This window comes from Ictalurus furcatus, chromosome 1 (assembly GCF_023375685.1).
Source record: "Ictalurus furcatus strain D&B chromosome 1, Billie_1.0, whole genome shotgun sequence".
Taxonomy (NCBI): domain Eukaryota; kingdom Metazoa; phylum Chordata; class Actinopteri; order Siluriformes; family Ictaluridae; genus Ictalurus; species Ictalurus furcatus.
Window position 1 is genome coordinate 19303797 of NC_071255.1, and position 21393 is coordinate 19325189.

Sequence of the window (21393 nt, forward strand, 5' to 3'; positions counted from 1 at the left end):
CCCCTGACACAACTTGAGAGGAATCACACACACACACACACACACACACACACACACACACACACAGAGAGAGAGAGAGAGAGAGAGAGAGAGAGAGAGAGAGAGAGAGAGAGAGAGCACAGCTCTTGCACTCCTCAGTGATGAGGCATATTGGGTTGAGATGAGCTAGCCTGCCTGCAGTGTGTTTTTTCTCCTTCTTCTCCGTTCTTCCTTTGATTCCCAGAATCACATAAACAAAATGGCTCTACCCATGGCTCTGTTTAATTAGCAACCACTTAAGTACATAGTGCTTCCCACATAAAATATACAAGATAGATGAATGGAGATGAACAACTGGTGCAGGGACAAGCACTAAAAAGAAGCACATCAGCACAGAGAAGCACAGAGCTTAAAGTCAGGCTTGACAAGAACAAACTTTTGAAAGTCTGAAACATTCATGCCCCCCCCCATTTGCAGGATGTTAATCAAACAATGTCGGTAAAATGGGTATAAACCTGTATTTTGCTGGTGTCTGTTAAATAAAGAAAGAGAATATTCAATTCCATGGTCTCTGCAGTGTTTGGCAGCATACTTTAAAATGTAGTTATTTTAAAAAAGTCTACAGGCTCTTTCAATAAATGTTGCTAGCTTTAGTTCTAGCTACAAAATCTTAAAGCTGCAGAATTAAAAGTTGTTTGGTTAAAAATGAACAAAAAATCAATTATTGAGGAAGTAAGTTAAAAAATGTTCAAAAATGTACTGTCACCTTACTGTACCCCGATTTGCAACGGTAAGCTTATGATTTGACGGGTCGGATTTCACAGGAAACGTCAGTTTGACGTCATTTGCGTGGCCTTCGACGTCACCACGCCTTTGTGGTTACGTCACGTCCGTAAACAGAAAGAAGAAGAGCCGGTTACTATATCGCGTGTGCTGGTGCTGAGGATGGTGGAGTGTTTGTAGCTTGTCAAGAGTTGCTTAGAATTTAAACTTGTAGTCCAGCTGGCCACTTTAATCTGGATAGTTTTAAACGTAATCATCGATCTGAGGAATCAGCTGTTGTCAAAACCAAGAAGCCTCGAACTGCGGAGAGCCTGCAGTCAAAAAGCGACAGAGCCCATGCTAAAACGAGAATAAATATCGACATGGCTTTTGAGAGGTGGCAAAAACTCTGAGATCTGAAGGGATTGAATATTGATGCAGAGATGGGTTTTTTCTGCTGTACAGGTCAGACATTTCAGTATCTCAATAGGTAGCTAGCTAGCATTAGCACACTTGTTCGCTTAATTCAGCTAGGTATCGAGTTTCCTATGTTGTTTTTTTTTGCTATGGCGTGTGTAGTAAATTGCACGTATTTTCTGCTAGCTATAAGCGAGAGAGCAACTCACCTCCACTCCAAGAAAACCATATCCACCATCACCTCCGCTGTTAAGTATTGGAGCTAATATACAACCCATAGGAACACTTCAAACCATCAGATTCATCCGCGCAGAGGAGCAGAGCCGAAGCACAACCCGTGTAAAAAAAAAAAAATAAAAATAACTCCGCAACTAACTTGCAATTTTATGTGTCAAACAGAGATGGCGATAGAGAGGCAAAAGTTCAGTACTGCAGCTTTAAATTATGAAGCTACATCCACTATTAGTGTTAATTCCAAATAATAATCAAAACAACACGCCAAACAATTTGTTAATGTATCTTTTACACTACAAAATCCAAAATGAATGACCAGCCAATTATCCCAGGTCTTTTTTGAACATCTCATTCCAGATATAGTCCCCCTTTGCTGTTATAACAACCTCAAATTTTCTGGGAAGGCTTTCCATTAGATTTTGGCGTGTGGCTGTGGGGATTTACTCATTCAGCCACAACAGCATTAGTGAGTTCAGGGAGTGATGTCAGGAGAGGAGGCAAGATCACTCAAGTCCATCCACTCAAACTTTGGCAAACCATGTCTTCATGGACCTCGCTTTGTGCACAGGGGCATTGTCATGCTGAAACAGCTTAGTTCCAGTGAAGGGAAATTGTAATGCTACAGCATATAAAGACATTCTATACTATTGTGTGCTTCCAACTTTGTGGCAACAGTTCTGTCTGGGGAAGAACCACATATAGGTGTGATGGTTAGTTGTCCACATACATTTGGCCACACTTCCCAATTCAGTCACTAGAAACGATAAACGATAAAAATGAACAACTCTTCCACCTTCCTTCAGGGAAATGGAGTTAAACTAATAGGTGTGCTACTTAGTGAAGTGCTGCCCAACACACTGCATCTTGAACGGTCTGTCCTTAAAAACAGGTTCACTTTTTCACAGCAGCACAATCAAAGCTCCTGCTGATTTCCATCCCATTCATACAAACAGCCATTTGCAGAAGAGATGGGAATGACATTTTTTGACATTTTTTTCTTTTTAAAAAAAGCTGTGCTACAGTATATGATAATTTAGTAGGTTACTATATGCTTTTCCATAGAGGAGGTTACAACACAACATAAGGGTTCATCAAGTTGCTCCTTAAGATGCAAATATAGGCTAGCATAATATTAAGTCTCATATCTTTCTTGGGATGCAGCCCTCAGGCCACACTGCCTGGATATCCTGTATCACTGTAAGAGTTGTCAGTTGTCCTGAAAGATCCACCTAAACCTGAAGGAAAGGCAGTTGTTCTCTGTTACACAAAGAGGATTATTTTTATATCCTTTATATATGTTTTATTATTTATTATTGTTTATTACTTTTCATGAGGCTCTCTCTGTCAATAAACAGTAAACCTTGTTAGCAATGGCCAGTTTATAACAAATGAGTCATAAACAGTAGATTCATTCTCAGGCATTCAATCTCTCTCACGTACTTAAACACACAGACACACACACATAGACACAAGGCATGCATCATGAATCTTTCATGACTCACCTCAGCACACTGGACTAAGTCTGTAGCTGGGTTCCCATTGAAACATTTCACAATATGCATTTTTTCCCCAAAATGTCTACAAAAGACAATGCAAATGAAACTGTGCTTCCATTAGCTACAGTCATACGAAAAGAGAACATACAAATGATTATGGTCCTAAAAGTAGATAAACTTGGTCATTTATTTATTGAGGAAAATGATCCAATATTACATATCTGTGAGTGGCAAAAGTATGTGAACCTTTGCATTTAGTATCTGGTTTTAACCTCTTTTGCAGCAATAACTGCAACTAAACACTCCCGGTAACTGTTGATCAGTCCTGCACATGGGCTTGGAGGAATTTTAGCCCATTCATCAGTACAGAACAGCTTCAACTATAGGATGTTGGTGGGTTTCCTCATATGAACTGCTTGCTTCAGATCTTTCCAGAACATTTCTATTGGATTAACGTCAGGACTTTGACTTGGCCATTCCAAAACTTTAAATTTATTATTCTTTAAACATTTTTAGTAGAACGGTTTGTGTGCATAGTTTCAATGTCTTGCTGCATGACCCACTTTCTCTTGAGTTTCAGATCATGGACAGACGTCCTGAAAATTTCCTTTAGAAATCGCTGGCATAATTCAGAATTCATTGTTCCATTAATGATGGGAAGCCATCCTGGCCCAGATGAAGCAGAACAGACCCAAACTATGCCACTACCACCACCTTGTTTCACCGATGGGATAAGGTTCTTATGTAGGAATGCAGTGTTTTCCTTTCTCCAAACATAACACTTCTTTAAACCAAAAAAGTTCAATTTTGGTCTCATCCATCCACAAAACATTTTCCAATAGTCTTCTGGCTTGTCCACATGATCTTTAGCAAACTACAGATGAGCAGCAATGTTCCTTTTGGAGAGCAGTGGCTTTCTCCTTGCAACCCTGCCATACACACCATTGTTGTTCAGTGGATTCATGAACATTAACATTATGTGAGAGACGCCTTTAGTTGCTTAGAAGTCACCCTGGGTTCTTTTATGACCTCTAAGACTATTACAGGTCTTGCTCTTGGAGTGATCTTTGTTGGTCGACCACTCCTGGGGAGGGTAACAATGGTCTTGAATTTCCTCCATTTGTACACAATCTGTCTGACTGTGGATTGGTGGAGTCCAAACTCTTTAGAGATGCTTTTGTAACCTTTTTCAGCATGATGAGCATCAATAATTCTTTTTCTGAGGTCCTCAGAAATCTCCTTTGTTCATGCCATGATACACTTCCACAAACATGTGTTGTGATAGATCCCTGGTCTTTACATAAAACAGGGCACTCACTCACACCTGATTGTCGTCCCATTGATTGAAGTCACCTGACTCTAATTTCACCTTCAAATTAAATTCACATAATTTTGTCACTCACAGATATGCAATAATGATAATGGATACGGCACCCCTGGAGCAGAGAGAGTTAAGGACCTTGCTCAAGGGCCCAACAGCTTGGCAGTGCTGGGGCTTGAACCCCGACCTTCCAATCAGTAACCCAAAGCCTTAACCACGTACCAAGTATAATATTTTTGTTTCATTTGTTTAACTGGGTTCTCTATGTGTACTTGTGTGAAAATCTGATGATGTTTTAGGCCATATTTATGCAGATATATAGAAAATTATAAAGGGTTCACAAATTTAAAGCACCACTGTACATAGCGCTGAAATATGTGACATGTCCATGTCATAATTTATTAGAAAAATCTGTTTCCATCACTCTTTTTCACATATAGTCTTTATCGATAGAACAACCTTTCTAACTAACTATGTATAAAGACTTTTTTGCCCAATATTTAGCAATGTTTCTAATTTTCAGAATTTGCAGAAAAGAGCTAGATGGAAAACACCATAGTGATTGCAACAATAGAGAAAAGGTTTGGGAACAAAACAGCAGCTTTCATCCCAGTGCCCTTAAACAATTGCCTCATCTTGAACGCGGGCCTCTACTGACCCTCAGGCTTAGGATGCTGTCTCAGCTCCTGTAATGTACACGGCTCTCCACAGGGACCTATGCTGCAGCATTTTGTTCTGGATGACAACGGTGGCCCGTGCCTGCAGGGCGCTTACTAAATATGCAGTCCTCCAGGGGGACAGTATTTCAAGGAAAACAGAACAATACTGGGGGCCTTACAAGATCTCCCTCCAGAGCCTTGGAGCAGTCTGTCTTTCTCTGGTCTGTAGGGAACACCATTTCACATTTATTTATTCTCCTCATTTCTCTGGGGCAGACAGAGGGGGAAGAAGAGAGAACTTTGTAGGACCAGATAAAAACTGGTGTGTCAGTATAATGTGTGTGTCAGTAACCAAGGAAGAGTAGGGCATGACTCTTCTTTACCATAACGATCGTACTATGGATTAGGAATGATCTGGAATGATTCCCTAAATATCTATAAGGAATTATATTCGTGAGGACCAAATGTCCCCAGAAAGATAGGACGACCTGACAATTTAACCTTGTGAGAACATTTTGCTTTTTTTTTCCCCAAAAGGTTTCCTTTTGGCTATTGAGCTTTAGGTTAGTGTTCGATTTGGGTCAAGTGTATCATTAATTATCTGCATTAATAATTATGCCAGTGGAAGGTCCTCACAAATTATAGTGTGTGTGTGTTTGTGTTTCATGAGCACTACTCTCTGGTGTAATGCGGGCTCAAGAGTTCACCGTGTTTTCTGGTCTGAATCCCATGACTCCCGGTGTGACATCTCATGGTCACATGTCCTCCTATGCTCTGCTCTGCAAAATGATGCTTTTTATAGTCTCAAAAATCATATGATACTGTTATTCATCACTGAAGCGCTAAAATATAGAGCAAGGCAGAGGTCCTGCACAATAGTGGATTATAAACTTTTGTATACTGGCTAAATTATTATTATTATTATTGTTGTTATTGCTATTTTTTTTCAGCAGACATGACCATGAAAATACTGAGCTCAGAACAAGGAGGATTTTATTTTCTATTGATAGCAGAAAAACAAAGAGAGAGTGAGGGAGAGAGAAAGAAAGAAAGAAAGAAAGAAAGAAAAGCTGAGTGCTCACATTCCTGGCATTCTTTCATTATGGTTTGCTAATTCCTAGACAGATCAGATTTTCAGGCTCGTTCATGGGTGTGAAGAAATGAGCCAGACAGACTGGGTATTGTGGAGGGTCCAGCTGCCTCTCCATCTCTCCATCTCTTCATTTCTCCCTCTGTCTGCATTTTTTCTCTCTCTCTCGCTCTCTGTGTTTTTCTGCTAGCCATAAAAATAAATTCTTCCTTGTTCTAAGCTCAGTATTTTCATGGTCATTTCTAGATTCTAATGTTCTTGACTTTTGCTCTGAATTTCTTTCTTTTCATTCCCTCAAGCATCTATTGTTGATTTTGCACTGTTTATTCCCTAGACTGATGCTTAAATACTCCAACAGGCTATGTTATCCTGCAGTCTACATCTCTCTTTGATTTGAGTTGAGACTGCTGAAGGTCAGGAGAGATTAAGGACGGCGGTCCATGTCCAGTCGGCTTGGCGAGAAGCACTACATAGGCGGAAGAGGGTATTGCTCCTCACATGGAAAGTTAATGCTCGAGTCAGTGGGTGAGTGGCTATTTTGAGGGCTTGCCTAGTGGGTGACAGCAGGGTGCTCTCTCCTTATACAGCAAAGGATACTGAGCAAATACAGTTCAAAACACTAGCTCTGGACACCTAACTGCGACTGACACAGCAATCACATAAACACAGAAACACAACCTTTCTTACTAACAGAGTGGAAGAGGACAGACCTCGCAGTAAAATAGCTTGCAGGTACAGTATAACCAAGATCTCAAGCAGATGAGAAGGTCATGCAATTATACATGTCTGTTTAATAGTCAAGATAAACTTGATATGAAACAAGCTAAAACAGTTTAACAATAGTTTCCTCAAAAAAACAACAACACTTTTTTCATGTCTCACAAAGTTTGAATAGAGATCAAATACATGCTCACACTATTTACAAATCCCTCTCTCTATTTTCCTTGTGAAGACATCATGCTGATAGCCATCGGACCCATGCGGACAATGAACATTTTATTCTTTTGCAGTTAAAGAAGAGCTATCAGGCTTAATCAGGTGCACAGGAACATACATCCTGCCAATCATCCACAAAGCAAGGAGGCTGAGTCCACAACACAAGGACACCGTTGGCTCCTTCACACAGCCGAGTCCGCACCATTAATCCCAGAGCAAGGCTGATCCGGCAGCACTCTGGAGCAAGAGAGAGAGGCTGAACCGCTGAACCATGTGTACACAGTACAAACATACCCGATCTGTGGCTAATAATAAAACTATGGTTGTCTACATTTATTTGATGAAGTTCAAATTTGTTGAAACAAAGCAGTGACATTTGATGAAACTATTGTTTGAGTCATTTATTCGAGCATTAGTCTGTTTGCTGAATCTGAATCAGAATTAAATGAATACTTTTGATTTGCTTGCTATTTGGTTTGGTCCGTTTGCTCATGGCACATAATTAAACGAAGCAAAAAGCACCCCGCAGATCAGTTAGCAGCACACAGCTATAAAACAATACTGCAACATAAAATGCCTGGCATGTCTGGTTCACTTCCTGCAGTTGGATCAATTCAGGGTTAAACCACGTTCTCATTGCAGCCGAACTGCCCTAGAGTTCACTTTCAACTTGTTTTGATTCGCACCTAATTATGAATGTTGTGTTCTCACCTGCACAAATGAATTGCACTTGGGGGGACACCAGGGTTTGATTCAAATGGAGTAAACACTACATAAGTTAAAGCATCTTTAAAGTACCAGAGTTTGCACTGATCAGCTAAAATGAAGATTTTCACTTAAATTTTATACAGCAGTGTTCTCAGGTAGAGAAATGAATTCTTTATACGTCTTCTTATGCATTGTTTTCCTAAACCCCATGACCCTTTGAGGCAGCGAAAACATTCTCCTCAACTTTTCATTTCCTGCATGAGTATAGACACATGTAACTTTTTTTTTCTGAGTAAGACCCAAGCTATTGCAAACATCTTTAAGACCATGAAACCCTCCTAAATTCATATCCTTATATGTCAGTGTAGAGCATGTAGACTGAGACAGAACTATTCTCTCTTATCTGCTAGTGTGGTGCCATGCTGCCATGATATCTACAGGCCTATTTACAACAAGAATATTTTATAGGTCTGCTGTATTTTTTGGAATTTGCTCTCTTCCTGTCTCGCTGCTCTACAACATTAGTAAAGTTAAACATATGTCTGCTAGTCAGATAGAAATCTATGCCAGGGAGAGCCTAGAAGCCATTTGCACCAACAGGGATTACACCTGGCATTAAGTGAAGCTGGTCATAATTTTCTGGGTGTAAAATTTAAGACAGTTGTGCTAACTGGTCCTTAAATGTTCCTTAAGGTGTAGACATAAAGTCAGATTCTAGACCATTTCAATGATAATGGCTTTAAAACATTAGGCACATTGCATGCCCAGTCTATCTGATTTATATCAACCAAGAAGGTGAGGGTTGTAAGGGATCAACACATTCCTGTCCAAGCTCTTCAGTGATGATATTACTATAAACAGGAGTAAAAGACCATCAGTTGTATTATTTTACAGGCTTGTCTGTTCATTTTTCAAAATGTCTTTCAATTTTGCCCTTCTGAATTGGTACATTTATTTACAGAATTTCTTATTTCTCATCTCATCTGTTTTAGTGGTCCAAGCACCCCTAAATGGAGATGGTGGCACTATAGCATAGCATAGCCTGTTGCACAGGTAGCCTACCAAATTTGGCACATGTATCTCTGACATTTATACAAGTGTCTCTCTGGAACTGCTGGTCCAGTCAAGTTGATATTTTTATGCTACATCCATGGGGTAGTCTGTAATTGGCTTAGCAATGTTGACTTAATTGGTTGAAAAACATGGCCTTTCAGGTTTCAGCAGGTATTTCACAGGCTTAAATATTTACACATTTTATTTCAGCCACATAAAAATAGGCAACTATTATTGTCATTTTGAATTAAACCATAACACTTTCAGCATCAGTGACCTATTCTTGGGTATTGCGTCTTTAAAGCCATCTCTCACTGCATCAGTGACTCAGAGAGGAGTGGATGGGCCGAAACACAAACACACACACTACAAATAACAAAATAACGAAAAACTTTATCTAGACCCACCAGATATAATAACATGCCACACACACAAACACCGACATTATAGTGCTCAGACACTTGGGAGTGTGAAAAGAGAGAAATGATGATAGAGGACTGGGAAAGAAAGTGGGAGAAGGAGCAGAGGAAAAAAAAGCAGTGTGTCAAGTACTCATTGCTCAGGAAAAATATTTTGTTGGCTATGAGTCACTCCTCATCCTCATAGGATAACAGTATGATTTATACATTACTTTCCTGCCTTATATTCAGCACAGGTCATCTCTAGCAGTTATGCTGTATATACCTCCTGGGTAAGAATGTACAGTGTCTAACATATGTTAGTCCTGGGTGCATGTGTACAGTGGTGTGAAAAAGTATTTGCCTGATTTCGTCTGTTTTTGTGTATATCTCGTTCTAAATTGGTTCAGAAATTAAAACAAAATCTAAGATGAAACAAAGGCAACCTGAGTAAATACAAAATACAGTTTTTACATGATAATGTTATTTATCAAAGCAAAAAATGTTATGCAATACCAACTGGGACTGTGCGAAAATGTATTTGTCCCCATAGTTACTAATTCCCCAAATCTATGAAACTGCATTCATAATGTTGTTCAGCTGGAGTAGACTCAACCAGGCCTGATTACTGCAAACCCTGTTCAATCAAATCAACACTTAAATAGAACTTATTCAACAGAAAAAAAGGAAAATAGAACTTTTTCAACAGCATGAAGTTGATTAAAAGATCTTACCCAGTAACACACTATGCCAAAGGTGAAAGAAATTCCAGAAATGATGAGGAAGAAGGTGATTGAAATACATCAGTCTCGGAAGGGCTTCAAAGCTATTTCAAAGGCTCTGGTATTCCAAAAGACCACAGTGAGGGCCATTATCTCCAAATGGAAAAAAAAAACTCTGCACACTACTCATCCAGGAAGTCACAAAAGAGCCAAGGACAACATCAAAGGAACTACAGGCCTTTCTTGCATCAATAAAGGTCACTGTTCATGACTCCACTATCAGAAGGACACTGGGCAACAGTGATATCTATGGGAGAGTGATGAGATGAAAACCACTGCTGACCCAGAAGAACATTAAGGGTCCTCTGAATTTTGCTAAAACTCACTTTGATGATCCTCAAACCATTTGGGAGAATGTTCTGTGGACTAATGAGTCGAAAATGGAACTGTTTGGAAGACAGGGGTTCCGTTACATCTGGCGTAAACCAAACACAGAATTCCACAAAAAGAGCATCATACCTATGGTCAAGCATGGTGGTGGAAGTGTGATGTTGTGGGGATGCTTTGCTTTCTACCAGAAAATCCTAAAGGAGAATGTCCGGTCTTCAGTCTGTAAGTTGAAACTCAAGTGCAACTGGATTATGCAGCAAGACAATGATCCAAAGCATAAGAGTAAGTCCTAGTCCTAGAAGTAAGTGAAACACTGATCTCCAGTTATCGTAAGCGCTTGGTTGCAGTTATTGCTGCTAATGGTTGCACAAACAGATTTTAGGCTTAAGGGGGCAATTAGATTTTCACATTGGTGATAGGTGTTGGATAAGTTTTTTTTTGCTTCAATAAAAAAATAAATAGATAAAAACTGTGTTGTATGTTTACTCAGGTGGCCTTTGTTTGAAGTTGTATTTTGTTTGAAGATCTAAAACTATTTAGTATCAGATATACACAAAAACAGAAGAAATACTTTTTTCACAGCACTGTATATTGTATATGTGAACATGCTCTGTGTGAAAGCAAACAATGGTAAGCAAGTGGATGAGAGACAGACAAGAACATAATGACTGAGGTGATGTAGGGCCTAGACAGTGGAGAAGAAGTCCACTGGCAGAAGTCCATGTACGTAGCTCAGCAAGAGATGAGGAGGGGGAGGAAGGTGGTAATCCCTCACTCACAGCAAAACACGCTCACAGTGGGTTGGCACCTCCCTAGCAACAGGCCAACCAGAGATTTGATTTGACAATGTGTGTGACAATGTTTGTGTATGTGTCTGTAAAAGAACTACATGGCACAAGGAAGGTAAGAGAGAGACAGAGAGACAGAGTGAACAGAAAAGTGAGGGAAATGGACGGTAGGGAGAGAGTAACAGTGCTGGCTCTTAGACCAAGACAGTGTGAAGAATAGGTGATTCATACAGAAAATGTGGAACAGCAGAAGGGAGTGATATGCTCAGTGATATTCAGAGAGCAGGAGGAATGGATCAAACACATGAAAAATGGCCAGAAGAAGTGAACAATGGAGAGTTTTAATAGAGAAGAGAGGCAAAAATAAAGCTGTGACTTGTCTGATCTTTTTGAAATCTCGTCTACATCAGTAGCACTGCTAACTGCTGCTGAGCATACAAACACACTCTGATGTGCAGCATTCACATTAGAGATGGCCAATTTCAAAAATGTATTTTTTTTAACTGATGTTATTTCAGAAAATCTGATATTGTTGGATATTAGTTTCTAATATCCAGCTCGATTTACTCGCAGTCTTCCTGTCACTCTCTTCCAGGCCTCTAGCAGCCAATCACAGAAAGGCACAAATGAAATTGGTTGAGCCTGACAAGCAACGAAAAATACAGAGGAGGTATTTACTGCTCTTACAGCTAAACAAACTGCCAGCCTGGAAACAAACCTAGATAATAAAGTGAGTTATATTTCACTAATTTAGTACCCTTAATTAGTACCACTTAATCATTATTGTACAGTCATAGGAAAAAGAAAGTACACCTTTATTCAATTCTAAATCACAAAAGCACACCATATCCTTTAGATTGATGAGGCCAAGGTGGAGATGTCTGGTCATCATGCACAGTGCCATACTTGGCAAAAAAAACCAAACACAGCGTATCGCCAGGAACACCTCATACCAGCTGTCAAGCATGGTGGTGGAGGGGTGATTATTTTGGCTTATTTTGCAGCCACAGGACCTGGGAAACTTGCAGTCATTGACACAGCAATGAACTCGACTTTATACCAGAATATTTTTGAGACAAATGTGAGGCCATCTGCCCAGCAGCTTAAGCTGGGCCAAAACTGGGGCATGCAACAGGACAATGATGCCAAGCCCACCAGCAACTTGATAAGTGAATGGCTAAAGAAGACAAAAATCAAGGTGTTGAAATGGCAATGTTAAAGTCCATTCCTCAACCCCATTGAGATGTTGTTGCTCCCAAACTTCATTGAAATTAAGCAATGTAGTAAAGAAGAGTGGGCCAAAATTTCTCCAAAACCATGTGAGAGGCTGAAACTCCCACAGAAAACATTTACTTGATAGCACACATTGTTGCACACATATATACCTGTGTGTGTATATTATATATACACATATTTTATAAATATATATATATATATATATATATATATATATATATATATATATATATATATATATATATATATATATATATATATATATGAAACCATGCTCTTTCTCTCTTTCTCCCCCACTGGCTTTCCTTTTTTCTTTTTGCTTCTTTTGTGCATTAATTTGGTGTACAGTATATTTGTCTGGTTGGCTGAATGAGGGCATGAAGCCTTGATGAGTCAGAACACCAAGCCTTCCAGATTCTGTTATTCTTTTCTCTCACTTGTCCTCCAGACATGTTCAGATGCCACACAGAGAAAAACACCTCAGCACACGCACGCACGCACGCACGCACGCACGCGCACGCACACACACACACACACACACACACACACACACACACACACACACACAATTACAGACACTAATGTACGGTCACAGTCTTAGATGAAATATGCATGCATGTGCTCTTATTCGGCATCGGGCTATTTTCTCCCTTCCACTGGATGTATAATTTAAGCGATTGCATAATTCCATGTCTTCACTATGGAATAAACTGGTTCACAGAAATCAGCCACATCAACACATGATGGAGAGAAAGAAAGAGAGAGAGAGAGAGAGAGAGAGAGAGAGCGAGGATGAATCACCAGCATCCTGGTAATACCTCTCCAGCTCATTATCACTGATTGGTCATAACAGAGTTCTTCCCACAAGCCACAGGTTAAATCTTTACTACCATATCAGGGCCTACAATAACAGTGACTCTCTTTACCATACTAATAAGAAGATAGGTTTGCTTTCAACACAGTTTTAAATTGCTTTTTTTCTTGTACACATCTGATATATTTTTTATATAACACATTTCTTTTAATAACTGCACTGATATATTATTTTTAACAACTAAGCTTTAAAATGAGAAAAGCGCATTAACAAATAAATTTCAATTAAGATGGCTATTTAAAATGACAATACTCCAAATGTTCAAAAACACACACCCACTAGCACGACATGCACAATATTACTCAACAGGAAAAAATACGCTGTATGGCCAAAAGTATGTGGACCGCCCATCACACCCATATGTGCTGCTTCCCCAAACTGTTGCCAGAAAGTTAGCTGTACACAATTGTCTAGAGTGTCTTTGTATACTTTAACATTACGATTTGCCTTCACTGGAACTAAAGGGACCAAACCTGTTCTATCATGACAATGCCCCTGTGTACAAAGTATGGCCCATAAAGACCATGGTTTTCCGATAGTTGGTGTGGAAAAACTTGAGTATCCTGCACAGAGCTCTAACCTCAACCCCACTGAACATCTTTGGAATGTCTTTGGACACATAAAATTGACATTTTGTATTAATTTTCACAATTTAAATTAACAACAACAACAAAAAAAAACACATGGAAAGTCACATGGAAAAAGTAACTACACCCCTACATTTATCACACCTTCAAATCCATACAGTGAGAATGAGGTGTTGAAGATTGGGTGCCAGTGATTAAAACCTGCTTAGGGAGTGCAGGTGGAACCTGTCCTATTTATACCCCTCTCATATCTAGTGTCTGGTGTTCCCTTTGTTACTGAGGTGTGTGGTGTCATCATGCCAAGATCTAAAGAGTTCTGTAAGGCCTTCAGAAAAAAGGTTGTGGATGCCTATGAGTCTGGCAAGGGATTTAAAAAGATCTCCAAATTATTTAAAATACTGTAAGGAAAATCATCTACAAATGATGCAGCTTTCAAACAACTGCCAGTTAGTCCAGGACTGGCCATCAGAGCTGTCTGATACAAAAAGAAGTCTCCAAGAACCCCAAAATTTCATCACAGGATCTGATAGTAAGTCTTGCAACTGTAGGTGTCAAAGTGCATGCTTCTACAATCAGAAACAGATTGCACAAATTTGACCTGCATGTGAGGCATGCCAGGAAAAAGCCTTTGCTGTCTAAAAAGAACATCAGAGCAAGACTACAGCTTGCTAATGAGCATATAGGCAAAGACCAGGCCTTTTGGAATAACATGCTCTGGACAAATGAATCAAAGATAGAGTAGTTTGGCCACAGTAACAGCAGATATGTTTGGCACTGACCACAGACAGCTTTTCAGGAGAAGCTCCTCATACCAACTGTGAAGCACGGTGGTGGAAATGTTATGGATTGGGGTTGTTTCACTGCCTCAGGGAAGGACAGATTGCATTCATTGATTCAACTATGAATTCTGCATCATATCAAAAAGTGCTTGAAGATAATGTGAGGCCATCTGTCCAACAGATGAAGTTGAACTGAAAGTGGACCTTTCAACAGGATAATGATCCTAAACACACTAACAAATCCACCAAGGAATGGCTCAAAAAGAAGAAATGGAGGGTTATGGAAGGGCCTAGTCAAAGCCTGTATTTGAATCCCATTGAAATGTTGTGGGGGGATTTGAAATGGGCGGTAAATACAAGAAAACCCTCAAACATCTTGCAAGTGAAAGAATATTACAGGGAAGAGTGGTCAAAAACTCCAGCAATCTGATGTCAGAGACTGGTGGACAATTATGCAAAACGCCTACAAGAAGTTATTTCTGCTAAAGGGGGCAATACTAGCTAGTGAGACCAAGGGTGTACTTACTTTTTCCATAGAAGAATATCACATCTATTGATATTTCTGGTGAACAAATGAAAAAGCTATTTTTCCTTGTTGTTTTTGTTCAAGTATATCAACTTTATTAATAGGCACTGTGTCAAAGATGATCAAATGTTTGCTTGTTCAAATATGTCGCAAAAGCGAACACTTTCCATGGGGTGTACTTATTTTTTCATGACTATAAATCCACTAGAACCATGCTCCAAAATCAAGTGAAAAGCCCTTCCAGAAGAATGGAAGTTATTATAACAGCAAAGGGTGAACTGACTCCACATTAATGGCCTTGGTTTTGGAATGAGACAAGAACAAATGGGTCTGATGGTAACGTATCGATATACATTTGGTCATATAGTGAACGTGGCCATCAACATAACACGAAACCAAAGCAGTTTGTTTTTATTCATATCAACTTTTTCAACGTTAAAAACAGACAATATTTATTATTTAGATGTGTGGGTAGATAAATGATTAGCTCGCCCACAGGGCATGTGAAAGCTTGAATGTGGTGCCCAAACCCATATCCCAAATTTTACAGGCATAATATCAAAACATGTTTAGTCACACAAGCTAAATACTTTCAACACATCCATAGCCTCAGAAAACGAGCCCCAGTTCTCTACTGAAAGTAAATGACTTCTGGCCTTGTGTCTTTTTGGCCTTCTATCAGTTGTGAGAAGCAGTGAAAAATAGGTGCAAGGGGTTATTGGTCACAGCAGTCGTTCTTTATTTGAAGCACTTGTGCACATGTAACAGTGCATACTTGAATAACCCTAGCTGTCCTACATTTATAAACAATTTCTATTATATCTGGAAGGAGCTGCAGAGGCAGCAAACTCTATTAGACTTTAGTATGTCTGTGTGAAATGGGTCAGCTTTAAACACCATGTCTGACAAAATATAATATATCTACACTAAATGGGAAAAATGCATGATAGATATATAGCGTATTTGTGCCATAATGCTTTCACAGCTCAGATGCAAGTGGTGTAATACTTACCATCATGGTTAGGGTTCCCCAGGGTCCAGGGCTCGTCTGAGTCGAAATGTGTGTCTCCTCCAATGCCTGGCCCAGGGAAGTAAGCATGTGCCAGAAAACCCCCTTCCCCATCGAAGGGAGAGCTGTCTCCATGGAAGCCAGAGGCAAATATGATTGTAATATCCACATCTTTCTTATTTCGCTCCAGTTCGCTGTAGGGAACGGCCTCAAAACGCAGCGGTGTCACGTTCTGCCACACATCAAATGCCCGTCTGATGGCATCATGGGTCTCCTCTGCACCCACCTTAGGTGTGACGTTCTTTATGCTGGACAGAGGAGAAGTAAGGAGTCAGAGGGGGTGCTTTAATTTACAGTACCAGCAGGATCATTCGATAAGAATGCAGATGAAATCAACAACATTTAGCAAATGTACCATATTGGATAAAACGTGAATCTCCCAAAAACCAATAAAGTAGATCAGGACAACATTAATAAAACAATGTACTGCACCTGTATATAGAGGAATATTTTGGACTACTTGAAAGAGTAGGACAGGTAAAAAAGCTTGTGCTGCAGTTATAAAGAGAATCACAGAGAATCAACTGATATTTATTTTCTAATAAAGAATTATCAACAGCCTGGGAAATATTCAAATCCCCAAATATTTTTAAAGGTACAAATAATCCATTTATGTTGTAAAAGTTTTCAGACAACATGATTAATACTGTATGTGAGTTCTTAAAAGTGTGTACATTTGTTATGTCTGCAGGAGAAGCAGGAAAGACTGTATATCTTAATAAGCCAGAGGCCTGATGCACGCCGGCCATCTGGGACAGTCGTCATTATCTGCAATACTACAGAGCTCACAGATCAAAACAAAGTCCTCTCTCACCTACAGTTTTCTCAGTCCATTCACGACAAGCATATTATTAAAGACCTGCCTGTGTCTGAAAGACGTGCACTAAGCTGTTTAAAGGGGATACACTATCCTGTCAAATATTTTCACTGTAGAAGATATCATAACACTAACCCTTAGAAACTTTGCATTTCTGCCACATGAATATATTTGCCTATTATTGTAATTTTTTAAGTAAATCCTAACACTCTCACTATTGGCTGACTTTTCCTAATTCATTATGATATTCTCTCTCATGCTCCTGTTTGCTTTGCTTGCACTTTCACAGACTAGGTTTACATGGACAGCAATAATCTAATTATTGACCTTATTCTGAATAAGACAATATTGTGAATAAGGTGTTTACATGAGTCTCTTTTAGAATATTCCTCTCATGTTCAGGTTTTACATGTTATAGAACATAGAGCGATTAACGGCACACGTCATTACGTCCCCACGCCACGCCGTCCGACGTTCCCTCCAGAATTTCATGTATTAACATACAGTTCATCTTCGTTATGGCACCGTGTACAGTTTTGGATGTTTCATTTTTAATTTTACGAAAGCTTCAAGTGCAGTTAATTATTTGTCATGCTGTACGTGCAAATAGACGACTGCTTGAAGCCGTGGGCTGCGTCCCAAACTGCATACTTACCTACTGTATAGTAACTGAAATACATGTATTACACCTAGTATATAGTAGGTAAGTACGTAGTTTTGGACGTAGTCATGCTCTCTTGTTTGCCGTCAAACGTGTGTGTCCTGTCGCAAAATGCAGTGAAAACTCCCACACGACGTTAATAGTGTGATTAAGGTGTGTATGTGTCTGTAATGCACGTCGATAATGTGACTAAAACAGGAATACTCCACATGTCTTAATTCGAGTTAATGTGTTTACTTCGAGTATGACTTTAGTCGGATTAAGGTCATCAATAATCACTGTTTACATGCTAGTTTCTTAATCAGAGTATTGTTTTAATCGGGTTAATATCGGATTATTGTTGTCCATGTAAACGTACTGACACTCTCCCCTGATTGGCTGTAGCTCCTGCCGGTCAGCCTTTGTGCCAAAAGTTTGGACTTGCTGACATTAAACACATCAGAGCCATATACGCCGTGTATGGTGTATACATACAAATTTCCAAACAATTCTGACATGAAAACCCATAACGCAGGGATGACTGTAATTTACTATTACAGTACTGTCAGGGAGATTCAAAGCAACTCAGGAACATAATATTACATCCTGCCAACTCAATAACCCTGACTTTTATTTCTCTCTTTTTTTAAAACAACAACAACAAAAAACACACACTCTGTTGCTTTACAGTTGTAAGAAACGAATTGGTTTCATTTAATCTAAAAATAGTTTGCACTTAATCCCAGACTGGCTGTCAATTAGAAGGATAAAACCGTGCCAAACATTTCTCCTGGTTTCAAACTGCCCAAACATTCTTTCATGCCACATCAAGCACTAAATTTGTGTCATTAGTAATAAAATGGTTCTCCCAGAACCTCCTGAGTCATTTAAACCTTTCCATGTACAAGTTGTTGTAGGCCTGTTACAACAAAATGCCTGAAAGCTGTGCTCCATCTTCCATGGGCAAGCGATGGAGGTAAATAATAAGAAAGACCTCCAGTGGTGCAGAGACTACACACAGAGAGAGGAGTGAATTAATTAGAAGCACCCTGTAGCTGAGCTCTGATCTGGTCAAAATATATACAGACACACAAGCTGACATGTTTATATATGGTCTATTAAGAGTATCACATAGATGCATCCACATCTCTCAACATCTGACAACTCAAAGTAACATACAATCATGTGAAAAAATAAGTACACCCCATGGAAATTGTTGGCTTTTTGACATATTTGGACAAGCAAACATTTGATCCTCTTTGAAATAGTGCCTATTAATAAAGTTCATACACTCTATTAAATGACAAAGAATTTGTAGTAATTTTCACAATTTATATTAATAAAAAAAACCCAGATCAGTCTAATGGAGAAAGTAAGTACACCTATACATTTATCACACCTTCAAATCCATAAAAAAAGAAGCACGTGTTCATGATTGGGTGCCAGTGATTAGAAGCTGCTTAGGGAGTGCAGGTGGAACCTGTCTTATTTATACCACTCTCATATCTAGAGTCTGGTGTTCGCTTTGTTATTGAGGTGTGTGGTGTCATCGTGCCAAGATCTAAAGAGTTTTCTAAGGCCTTCAGAAAAAAAGACTGTGGATGATTATGAGTCTGGCAAAGGATTTAAAAGATTATTTAAAATACATTCCACTGTAAGGAAAATCATCTACAAGTGGCGCAGATTTCAAATGACTGACAATTTGTCCCAGGACTGGCCGTCTCAGCTGTCTGATACAAAAATAAGTCTCCAAGAACCCCAAAATTTCATCACATGATCTGCTTGCAACAGTAAGTCTTGCAACTGTTGGTGTCAAAGTGCATGCTTCTACAATCAGTCACAAATCCACCAAGGAAAAAGAAGAAATGGAGGGTTATGGAATGGCCTAGTCAAAGCTTGGATCTGAATCCCATTGAAATGTTGTGGGAGGATTTGAAAAAGACAGTAGATATAAGAAAACCCTCAAACATCTTGCAACTCATAGAATATTGCATGGAAGAGCGGTCAGAAATTCCAGCAATCTGATGTCAGAGACTGGACAATTATGCAAAACGCCTACAAGAAGTTATTTCTGCTAAAGGGGGCAATACTAGCTTCTGAGACCAAGGGTGTACTTACTTTTTCCACAGAAGAATTGATTGATATTTCTGTTGAATAAATGATTGAAAAACCTAATTTTCCTTGTGGTTTTGTTCAAGTATATCAACTTGTCAAAAATATGCCCCAAAAAGCCAACAATTTCCATGGAGTGTACTTATTTTTTCACATGACTGTACATAAACACACTTACATTTTAATAGTGCATTATTACAGTCTTTAAGACAACAGCATTTTATACATGCTCATGATCAAACCCTTATATATCAAATATTCGTATTTAATATATTTCAGATGAAAAAGTAGAGAAAATGGTTATTATTCATGTGATCAGGGGTCATTTAAGAATTGTAGGGCAGAACAAGAAGAAAACGTGGCTACATTACATACTGCACACCTACACATAGAAACAACACACACTGTGTGCTCTTGTGTAGCTGATCCAGGGGGAATGCCTCTGCTCTCTCCTCCTCCATACTTCACCACTGGCATCTAGTTAACCAGCCTGTTTCTCAGTAATGGAGGTTCAGTCCATTCTCTAAAGATATGACTGGCATGTTATACTCAGAGCATATTATATTCAGGGTGCAGAATGATTCCTAATACAAGTTCAGACCAAAGCTTTAGGAAAATCTGATCAAATTAGGATAGGAATCAGATTTACATTTGTGGATTAGAATGCAGGTCAGATAATATAATATTATAACCTTATAACATTTACAGAAAACAGCATGTGGGCTGAGAATATGAAAGAATAGGACATTCTGACAGGACTGAAAAGAGCTATTTAAACTGCATTTAAAATAAGATTGAGTGTAAGGCAGATAGAGAGGGCAAAAGGAATGTGATTGTTTAATTAGTCCATTACTTCTGCTGGTTAGTGTAGACACATGAGGGCATTACATCTGCCTTTAAATATATCCTTCACAGTGCCTACAGCGTCAGTGTAAAACCTGTGGGTCTGTGGGGCTACATATACTTACATTAATACATCATAGGAGTGTACTTTAGCAAAGAGGTTCATGCTCGTCACCCTACCTGTATGTGATATGTTTGTGTTGCCACTTCTGTCCTGTGAGAGCGTAGCGTCGTTTCCGTACGCTGAATCTGGAGGCACCGCCGAGCTGGTCTGGTACACCACAGCGAGGCTTTTTCATCCAGCTACAGCACAAACAGAGAGAGAGATAAAGAAAGAAAGAGACCTGGATTACCCTCCCACCACCACTGTCATGACATCATGCTGTCGGCACCAACGCCATCAACAGATACACGTAATTAAAAAAACAAAACAAAAAAAAAACCCCAAATCAAAACAACAAACAAACAAAAAACACAACAGCATGAAGAGCATTTTTCATATTCCACACACAGTGAACAGGGTTTAACACTCCCGGGTTTCTGAGGAATATGAAAGTCGTTCAAAAAACAATGTTTTTCATTGCTTCAGCTAGTGCTAAAGCAAAACGAGTGCTACACATCTAAACCATTTCTTCTGACAGAGAGAAAGCTTGCTACTGCATTATATGCTATTTCTCTCTCACTCACTCACTCTCACACTCTCTCTCTCTCACTCACACTCTCTCTCACATTCTCTCTCTCACTCACACACTCTCTTCCTCTCTCACTCTCTCACACAGACTCTCTCACACTCTCTCTCACACACACGCTCTCTCTCACTCACACGCTCTCTTCCTCTCTCACTCTCTCACACAGACTCTCTCACACTCTCACACACACGCTCTCTCTCACTCACACGCTCTCTCTCTCACTCACACTCTCACTCACACTCTCTCTCACATTCTCTCTCTCACTCAC

The 21393-nt window shown here is 39.4% G+C and overlaps 1 protein-coding gene across 1 annotated transcript in view; it reads right to left on the minus strand.

Annotated features, from left to right (window-relative positions):
• The window catches only part of LOC128611638 (matrix metalloproteinase-16-like), a 62114-nt gene that overhangs the window by 21525 nt on the left and 19196 nt on the right, over positions 1 to 21393 (minus strand). Inside the window, exons 3-4 of the mRNA XM_053631317.1 lie at positions 20617 to 20739; positions 15968 to 16272 (exon numbers count right to left, since the gene is read on the minus strand). Coding sequence (XP_053487292.1) covers positions 15968 to 16272; positions 20617 to 20739 — 428 coding nt within the window. The remainder of the gene's footprint in view (positions 1 to 15967; positions 16273 to 20616; positions 20740 to 21393) is intronic.